The sequence below is a fragment of the Nymphaea colorata genome, chromosome 11 (genome assembly GCF_008831285.2).
Source record: "Nymphaea colorata isolate Beijing-Zhang1983 chromosome 11, ASM883128v2, whole genome shotgun sequence".
NCBI lineage: Eukaryota > Viridiplantae > Streptophyta > Magnoliopsida > Nymphaeales > Nymphaeaceae > Nymphaea > Nymphaea colorata.
In genome coordinates, this window is record NC_045148.1 from 9820333 (window position 1) to 9830413 (window position 10081).

Below are 10081 nucleotides of genomic sequence, written 5' to 3' on the forward strand. Positions count from 1 at the left end.
ATTCAATGGGTATTGCCCACTGGAGCTAGTATTCGAATCCGCCCACAAGGCTTCTCCTTCCCTTGTCCGGACCCTAAGTTTTAGGGTTGCGTCCCCTCAGCCACCCCAAAACTATTGTACAGGGAGGGAGAGGAATCTGAAGAGGATTTAAATTGTGATTCTCAATAAATGGGGTTGGAGCCCACTTATTTTTTATTGAACCACTTAAGCCCGACGTCACAAATAATTAACTGTACAACGTCACTTCCTTTGAACCAGAATCCAATACAATGACTGTTTCAGCGTGAATGATGAACCCCAATGACTGTTCCTTCGATGAAAAACAGCCCGAAACAGTCTGAAAGATCAGCATGTATTTGCTAAAACCAAAATCCTTAGCTTTGAGATATAATTCAAGAACACTTGTCTTTCTTCAACTACCGTCGCACCAACTGCAGCCTGCAGGCGATCATGAAGTCACCACCACCTTCCCAGTCCCACCTCCTCCCCTTCCTCATCCTCGTCTCCTTTTCCGTATTCTCCACACTCAGCTTAGCCAATCTCGAAGCAGAGGCCCTTTTGAGATGGAAAACTTCACTCCACAAGAAAGATTCGCTGTCCTCCTGGACCAGCAACTCCAGTCCCCGCAATTGGACAGGCATCGTCTGCAGCACCTCCGGTTCCATCACGGAGATAAACCTCGCCCGCTCTTCCTTGGCGGGCACCCTTGCCTCCTTCAAGTTTTCTGCCTTCCCCAACCTCTCTCGCCTCGTCCTCAGTCTCAACAATCTTTCCGGCAGCATTCCCCGGGGGATTGGCACTCTGACCAAGCTTGTCCATCTAGACTTGAGCAGCAACTCGTTCAATGGCGTGGTCACGCCGGAGGTCGGAAATCTCGTCGACCTCACCACCCTCGATCTCCACGACAACCAACTTACAGGAGCTATCCCTTACCAACTCACCGGCCTCCCCAAGGTCTTAATCTTCGATTTGAGTGCCAACATCCTCGCAGCACCGGATCCATCTAAAGCCTCCGGCTTGCCGGCAGCGACATACCTCGGCCTGTCCAACAACAACCTCACCGGTGAGTTCCCACCCTTCGTGCTTCGTTGCCCCAATTTGGAGTTCCTTGACTTGTCGTGGAACAAGCTGACCGGCAAGATTCCAGCTGAGATTGCCACATCGCTACCTAAGCTCCGTTACTTCAATGTCACTAGTAATGGCTTCCAAGGCCCAATACCAACCACGTTGTCAAAATTAGCCAAGCTAGAAGCCATGCATCTTGGCGGAAACAATTTCTCAGGTCAGATTCCGGAGTGGATCGCCTCTTTCGATAGCCTCCGCATCATCGAGCTCCATGAGAACAGCTTCTATGGCGGCATTCCTGGGTCTATCGGCCAGCTCAAATCGTTGGAGTGGCTCGATCTACACCAAGCGGGCCTGAATTCAACCATACCTGCGGAGCTTGGTCTCTGTCGGAATCTTACTTTCGTGAATTTGTCTGATAATAAGCTAACTGGTGCCCTCCCTTGGACTCTTGCTTACTGGAAAAAGATGAGAAACTTAGGCATGTCCGGTAATTCATTAACAGGGGAGATAGTTCCCATCTTCCTCACCAACTGGACTCAACTGGACTCTTTGCAACTGCAGAGGAATCAACTTACAGGAAATATACCGCCGGATATCGGATTATTGAAGGTTCTCACGCTCCTCTACTTGTTCGAAAATATGATTACGGGCTCAATCCCCTGGTCCTTGGGAAACCTTATCAATCTGAAGCAACTCGACCTCTCTAGGAACCGGCTCAGTGGCCCCATCCCACCCACAATCGGAAACCTGAAGCAACTCACCCTACTCAGCCTAGTTAACAACACACTGAGTGGAACTATCCCTCATGAGATTGGAAACATGAGTTCTCTCAAGCACTTGGATATGAGTTTCAACAATTTGCAGGGTACGCTACCTCAATCCATCACTGAACTTCATAATCTGGACTTCTTTTTCGTACTCAGCAACAATCTGTCTGGTGAAATACCACCGAACTTCGGAACCGTTGGAGGCTTAACTAGTGTGAGCTTCGCGAGGAACAACTTCTCCGGCTCTTTGCCTTCAGGGATTTGTACTGGCGGGAAACTGATCAACTTCACTGCAAGTCAGAATAATTTCAGTGGGCCATTGCCAGCCACCCTCAAGAACTGCTCTAGCTTGAGGAGAGTTCGATTGGAGTGGAACCGTCTCTCTGGAGATATCTCCCAATCGTTCGGAGTGTATCCATATCTATGGTACATGGATGCAAGCAATAACAACCTCTTCGGGGAGATGTCCGTGTCATGGGCACAGTGCAGCAACCTCACTTCCCTCTACCTTGCGAACAACAAAATCTCTGGAAGAATACCACCGGAGATCGGCCGGTTACCCAAGCTCCAGGACCTCAACCTTGGTTTCAATTCCCTTTCAGGGAAAATTCCATCAGAGTTATTCGGCTTAAGCCTCATGTTCAGGCTGAATTTGAGTAATAATGGACTCTCTGGCATCATCCCCCTTAACATAGGCCAACTACCAAATCTGGGTACTCTGGATTTATCTTACAACAATCTGAGCGGATCAATCCCGCGCGAGATCGGCAACTGTTCGAAACTACAACAACTGAACCTCAGCCACAACCATTTCATCGAGAAGATACCGTTCGAGTTAGGCAACCTGGTTTCACTGCAAGCAATGCTCGATTTGAGTTCCAACGATCTCACCGGCGAGATCCCGGCACAATTTGGGAAGCTTAAGAATCTAATGATCCTGAACCTTTCAAGGAATCAGCTATCCGGTCAGATCCCGTCTGACTTCAGGGACTTGATCAGCTTGGAAAAAGTGGACTTCTCCTACAACCAACTCTCCGGCCCACTGCCGGACAACAAGGTGATATTGAACTCACCCTCTTCCGCATTCATCGGAAACCACGGCCTATGTGGGAAGGCCAAGGGTCTAATGGAATGCCCTACCTCCAACCAAAACAAGAACTCTCGCTCAAAAATCCTAAAGCTAACTATACTGTTACCTGTGACACTTGCGCTGGTACTGCTGATCTTCTGCATATGCGTAATCTATAGGCGACACAGATCCACCTTTATAATCCCCCAGAACCACGATCGGGAGATCGCCATCTGGAAGGTGGAAGGGAAGCTGAGCTTCAACGAGATCGCCGCAGCGACAGACAACTTCAGCGACGAGCATTGCATCGGTAGGGGCGGGTTTGGGAGCGTGTACCGCGCAGAACTGCCGTCCGGCCAGATACTTGCCGTGAAAAGGTTGGAGGCGACGGAGGAAGGATATCAGGCAGTAGAGGAGAAGAGCTTCCAGAACGAGATCAGAGCACTGACGGAGGCCCGGCACCGGAACATTGTGACGCTGTATGGGTTTTGCACCAAGGAGAGGCGCATGTATCTGGTTTACGAGCATCTGGATCGAGGCAGCTTGGGGAACATGCTATACGGGACCCAAGGGGAGTGGGAGGCTCTAAGTTGGGCGGCTCGGGTTCGGGTCGTGAGGGGTGTGGCCCATGCACTCTCTTACCTTCACCATGACTGCTCGCCTCCCATCGTGCACAGGGATATCTCCATCAACAACGTTCTCTTGGATACAGATCTTGAGCCTCGGGTCTCGGACTTTGGTACCGCAAAGGTTCTCGGGCCGGATACCACCAGCTGGACCAACGCCGCTGGGTCCTACGGCTATATGGCGCCCGGTGAGTTGCTTTTGCTTAAAAAGTGTTTTAAAAGCATCAAACTTAAGTGAAATTTGGTTCATACTTTTGTTGATTTCTTTACTTGTAGTTGAGCGTTTGCATGTCTTTTGAAATCAAACAAAAATGAGTTCAGCTTCGTAACCTGCTTTAATTCCATTTCTTCAGTATGTGAAAGCATTTTTGTTCATGTAAACATCTTTGAACTATTTCCCATTGGAAGAAGGAACTTAACGTTTTTTTTTTTTGGGTAATAGATTGTAATATCTCATGGAAGAAGTCCCCTAATCTGACTTCCTTTCTTTTTTGGGTTTTCTGCAGAATTGGCATATACATTGAGAGTGACGGAGAAGTGTGATGTCTACAGCTTTGGAGTTGTAACGTTAGAGTTAATGATGGGGAAGCATCCTGGCGACATCATCTCCGTCTTGTCATCGGCGGCAGCCGCACAAACTCCCGGTGGCAACCAGGAGTTCTTCCTAAAGGATGTGTTGGACCAGCGGTTACCCTTGCCGACCGGCCAGGTCGCAGGGGAGGTGGTCTTCTTGATATCCATAGCACTGGCATGCGTCCAGACTAAAGCTGATGCTCGACCCACCATGCGCCACGTCTCCCAGGAGCTCTCTGCTTGCTCTCATGCTTACCTCCCTGAACCTCTTGAATCCATCACATTAAGCAGATTAGCCTACCACTAAGGCCTAGTGTCTGAATTGCTTTCTACTTTCTTCATATTTCTTTTGAACATCAACCCGATTTTTTATCAGTATATCTACTTGTATAATTTAAATAATTACTTATTTGAAGCAAGCTGTCAGATGCCTAAGATCTGCGATGGTCTTCTTTGACAATCTTGGACGAGTTACCCTTGGTTAAGTGGTCCGTCGCATTTGCAGAAATCTTGACTTATCCATGTATTTGCAGGAAGCCCCATAGGCACATTCAAATTTTGCTTAATTACCAATTACTCAAATTTAAACAACTACATTTCACATGATATTACATTAATAACATGGCCCAGAAAAGTGGCAAATAATATAGTGAAGTTTATCAGCATCTTCATCACCATGAGTAACAAAAGAAGCTGCGACATAGAGAAGCAAAAATAAGATCTCCCTCTCTCTCCCCTCCCCCCCCCCCCCCCTCTCTCTCTCTTTTGTTAAGGGCACTTGCAACACCTCCAACAACTCCAACCATGTTCAGGATTGTAAGCGTAAGGGGCGGGAACAACGAAGTAGTCCATTTGAAGAGATAAAGCTCTCTGAGTCTGAACTCGTCTTCGTCACCAGCTGCTTTTACTGTAACTATGAAGTTTGTGGCCAGTGCTGGTAGCACCTTGAATAGGCCCTCGGAGATGGCAAAGAGTTGTGCAAAGATGGCACCAAACACCTAAAATTCTCGTTCGGTACTAATCTTGGATGCTTACTCAGTTACTCTGCTGCTCCATCGAAGTTCAAGCACTCCATTTGATATGGTGGGAAGGAAAAGTATGATATTTCTATGATCTTCAACGCAAAGGTTAATTGTGCAATGATCTTGTAACAAACCAGGCCTTCATTTCTCAGCATGTTTTACTCAACAAATTTTGTTGAACACAAGCTCCATTTGAATGAGAAGTGAATTTACGGATTAAATGCGATCAAGATCCGTCCTTGGCTAACAATAGATCCTTTGATCTAGCATCTAGCTAGTTCTCAAAATTGTGCATCACCTTCATATATTATGCTTCCGAAATTGTCTATCTCAAGTCAAACTAAGCAACAGCATGTCATGAGTCATGACAATCAAGTCACCACCTCCAAGCCTAATTAATGCTGTTGATTAGGGAGAAGGTAGCGCAATTGGAAGGCCATGACAGTAAATGTTGTTTCCCCATGCATGCTGCCAAGTGGACCCAGACGCAGCCGGTTCACCTCGGTTAAATTAGCTGACAGACAGTATTGTATGCAGCATGCATGCATGAAAAATTAATGACCCAAGACATTAATATCAATTCAGAAAACCATTGCATGTAATGTCTAACTGGAAATGGCTGGTGGACATAGGCAAGCCAAACCAATCATTGGCTCAGGCACATAAATACGTGACATGCACAACTCCACTGAATAAAAGTTTCGCCAAACAAGATCCCTCTGTCACACGCAAGTTGTGCTTCCTGTGGGGTTCGGCAAGGAGTAATCTTGACATTCAACTGCCCCTCAAGAAATGACTAGTAAAAATTACCACAGTGAATTTATTTATCTTATTGTAACTTGTTGGATTTAGTAAAAATTACGAAGAAGAAACCGACTCCAAAAGGTCAACCTTTTCTTTATTAACACTTTTCTTTCACAGAGGACCACACACCAAACAAAATAAATAAATTTAAATTGTGTGTCTCTCTCCCATTGTAGCACAGTAATGAGCGAGACCCATCCACTATGATAGGTTGGGCCCATAACGTTGCTCCATAAAATGAGTGGCTCCTATATGAGCAATGGAGCATCTTTGCTAGAAGGATATCCTTCTAGCCTATGTGTGCGCAGGTATTGAAAGTATATTGTCATCGTATAAAAATGAAAGGTAGGAAGCAATCAAACTCTTAATATTGCTCATCACACGAAGGGGCAGTCGTTGCAGCTGGCTCGCCTTGACACAGACAGGCTCATCGGCTCATCTTTGAGATGTTCCAATACATGCCATTACTCTGCGTCCTAAAACACAACATCCACCAGTACTTAGAATTTAAAGTTAGTCTCTAGGCCATAATTAGGTTCAACCTTATTCATATTTAGACCGACCATTTTCTCCATTTCCATAAGTTTTGGATTGAACCCTGTGCATGTGTTTGGGACTAAAAAAGTAATACACCTTAGTGCCCACCTCTGGACCCCAAAAGAAGCTGTGTGTACGTGCATAATAAAGTGATATGATTTTAGTCAGGTTCACCCCCACTTAAGAACATTATGGCAAAAATAGCTTGCATCCATCTACATATATACATTTTTGATATCATTAACCCATCCCCTTTTTTGGAAAAAGTAAGTTCCCAAAAAGGCTTAAAGTGAAGGCAAAATGAAAAAAAAAAAAAAAAGAAATATTATAGGCATCCAAGGTTATTTGACTTTTCAAAGTTGAGTACGACATAAATTCAGAAGCAAGATTTTTGTAGACGAAAGAAAACAGATCTAATAATTGAAGCATGTGAGGTGGAAAACAGCACTGTACATGTTTGGGCTCTTGCAATTGGTGATGCCCTTCCAATTAAAATAACAGTATTTTTTTTATATAATTTAATATATAAATATAATTAATTATAATATATATGTGTCAATCTTAAAAAATAAGTTACCAAACCACTCCAGGGCTCAATATTAAGGGTTCTTAAAAGGTTAACTTTTTCATTCTTCCCATCTTCAGTTCACTTAATTTGCTTTCGACATTTGGGAACCGAAGCCTAAATGAGCACCTAGCAGTTGTTTTAGGCAGGCAGGCTCACGGGCTCATTTTTCAACTGTCGTGTACATGCCATTATTTCATATATATATATATATATATATATATATATATATATATATATATATATATATATCAAAGAAGCAAATATATATATATATATATGCTGCAATGCATATTAATTAAGGAACACGGACTTCTTTATTGGAAATAGAAAGCCACCACATTCTCCAAGCAGGAACTTATTACATCGACACTTTGAGAAAACGCACACTTCCTTAGACTCATGGAAAACTCATAGACGTCACTGCAAATGAGTAGTAGTAGCACTCCCAGCTTCTTGCTGATCATCCAGAATGCATATACGGCGGAAGGATGCTTATATCATCATGATCTGCCGCCACCAAGCCCCTGACCTTCTTGCTCATCAGCTTTGACCACCCCCACCTTCTTTCCAGACTCGCTGTGTTGTGCATCAGCTGGGCAGCAGGTGTAGCCACACATGCGGCAGCCGTAGTCTCCTGTTATCTATCTCCTGTTAGCTATTGAGGATATTTTCTTAATTTATCGCAAATTAGAGAAAGCATTGTAACGCTAATTGTCCCTTAATTAATTTACTTTCTCCTGATTTTCTCCTTTGAAATACGGCCTTCAACGGAGGAGAGAGAGAGAGATAAAAAAAAAAAAAGAAAACACATGAGATTTACCCATAGAATAACAGAAATGAAATATCTGAAGACGATATGAGCATCATTTCAGGTTCATTACCCAAAAGTAATAAATATCTGCTAATTGGAGCGAAGAACAGAAATATTGGAATCACAAACCTTGGTCCTTCACTATTTTTCGTGCCAAAACTTGGGGAATGACAAGCAGGACAAGCACAAAAAGGATGGAAAAGGAAGGAAGTTTTAGCGCCATATCTCTAGGACAACAGCGAAAGGGAAATAGAGGGAGGCAGCTTTCAGAATCAGTGGTAGGAGACTTGCAAACCTCTTACACTATTTATAATGTAGATCTAGAAATGGAAAGAGATAGGGGCAGCTGGATTTTTAGATGGTCCAAATTTACCGACCGACGCATCTCTCGTGATAAAAAAAAAAAAATGTATATATCTCGTCATGCAAATACGTCATTCAGTTTGGTAAATCACATAATATACCCGAGTACCCCTAATCGAGAAAGATAAAAAGTATGTGTTCTGTATATCTAAATCGACCAAATTACAATGCTTTTGCGAGGTTGCGGCCAAGAACTTTACCCCTTGGCTTGTACCGAACTCTTGGTGCTCTAAAGAAAAAAGAGGAGCTCCCTGCAGTGTCGGTGCCTGGGGCAGACTAGCCATGCATGAGAAAATCATTGGTATGTGAGAAAGTCGTTAGTTCTTGCAGCATGGACAAGGTAAAAGGCGTTGCTACTTTCACAGCTCACCTCTCAACGCCTATTCTAGGGTTGCAGACGAGCCTGGTCGAGTTTCAATTGAGTTAGCTCGAGCTCGAAGTTGACTTGACTCAAAAATCTCGAGCTTGAGCACGACTCAGCTTCGTAGTACAAGCTTGAGTTTGAGCTTGACCACATAGCGTTGAGCTCAACTCGCTTAACTCGTTTCATGTTTCCGTTAACATTTCTTTTTTCTTTTAACTAGTTTCACTTGTTTTTTCGCTCTAATGCAACTGTGGACTACAATCTAACAGAAAATTCGAGGAAGGAATGCACATATTCTGCATCCAAATCCAAATATCACCTGAAGAAGAACTTAACAATAGTTCATGACACATTTATGTAGTCTAGTCGAGCTGAGTTTAAATGAGTTGATTTCTTACAACTCAAACTCAATTCATTTTAACATTTTGAAGTTTGACTCATTCATTCATAAGTTGAGTTCGAGTCTAGGAGTTTTTACCGAGTAAATTTGAGTTGAGATGCAGTTAACTCGTCTCATTATGCAGCCCTACTTTTTTTCCAGAATGACTCTGAACACGAAGTGGGGCACCGGTGTTTTTGAAAATCTATTGTAGTGTCTTTGCCTTATTTGTCGTATAATTAAATCGCAACTCCTAAACAATAAATTAACTCAAAATAGATGTATGTGTTTAAAGTGGTTGTTTGATGAAATTCACCTCATAAAAAATAACGTTATTATTGCAAAAATAGTTTTCAGCCATCTATATGCATGTTGTCGTCATTAATTGAGAGATATTTTTTTAGAAAAAGGAACACAAATAAAATAGTTGAGGTTTCTAAGGCTGGAAAACAATGGATCAGCTAAGGAATATGTATGGCATTTTTTGTTTTTTTAGGCCTGCCTGATTAGGGACCGTTGGATTGAATCTGATTTTAGGTTAGCCCTTCCACCACCAAGATGGATTAATCCAATTGTAAAGAAATAGTATTGTACATGTCTGGGCTCTTGCAGGTGGTGCTGAAATCAGGCTCGCCTGATTAAAATAAAAGTATATTTGTAATATAATTATATATATATATATATATATATATATATATATATATATATATATATATATATATATATATATATATATAAAATTAATTAATGAGCAGCTTGCAGTTGTCACCTTCGACATTAATTAGGCAGCAGGGTCACGACTCGTCTTTGAGCGTACATGCCATAATTCCATATATATATATATATATATATATATATATATATATATATGTATATATATATATATAAAACGATCTCTTCCAGCACCTTCCGTCGTTAAATTTAACTTAATTTGATATTAAGAACCATCTCGAGCTTCGGATTGAAACTCTTATAACAGCGGACAACATGATGATATTAAGAACCATCTCCTCCTTTTACAGTTATTCCTTTACCTTTCAACCAAACAAAGCGTTAGACTGCAAATAGTGGCAAGCTTGACACTCGAATGGTAGAGTATACCGTATACCCACTTTAACCTCGCAGCAATC

General features: G+C 42.7%; 1 protein-coding gene and 1 long non-coding RNA gene across 2 annotated transcripts; one reads left to right on the forward strand and one right to left on the reverse strand.

The window, feature by feature from the left end:
- The first annotated feature begins 215 nt into the window (after window positions 1-215).
- On the forward strand, window positions 216-4479 carry LOC116263902 (MDIS1-interacting receptor like kinase 2-like). The gene is made up of 2 exons (XM_031643721.2): window positions 216-3718; window positions 4037-4479. Exons 1-2 carry the CDS (start codon window positions 451-453, stop codon window positions 4408-4410), a joined length of 3642 nt encoding a protein of 1213 aa, XP_031499581.1. The 5' UTR covers window positions 216-450; the 3' UTR covers window positions 4411-4479.
- Window positions 4480-7325: 2846 nt separating this feature from the next.
- On the reverse strand, window positions 7326-8148 carry LOC116264590 (uncharacterized). The gene is made up of 2 exons (XR_004174894.2): window positions 7975-8148; window positions 7326-7668 (listed from the first exon to the last, which is right to left on the reverse strand). It is a non-coding gene; the product is annotated as an uncharacterized LOC116264590 (long non-coding RNA).
- Window positions 8149-10081: the final 1933 nt, after the last annotated feature.

Bases quoted from the DNA above. Each gene is read 5' to 3' on its own strand.
- LOC116263902 (XM_031643721.2), top strand. From the start codon at position 451: ATGAAGTCACCACCACCTTCCCAGTCCCACCTCCTCCCCTTCCTCATC. The intron at 3,719-4,036 runs GTGAGTTGCTTT...GGTTTTCTGCAG, and splicing joins CTACGGCTATATGGCGCCCG to AATTGGCATATACATTGAGA.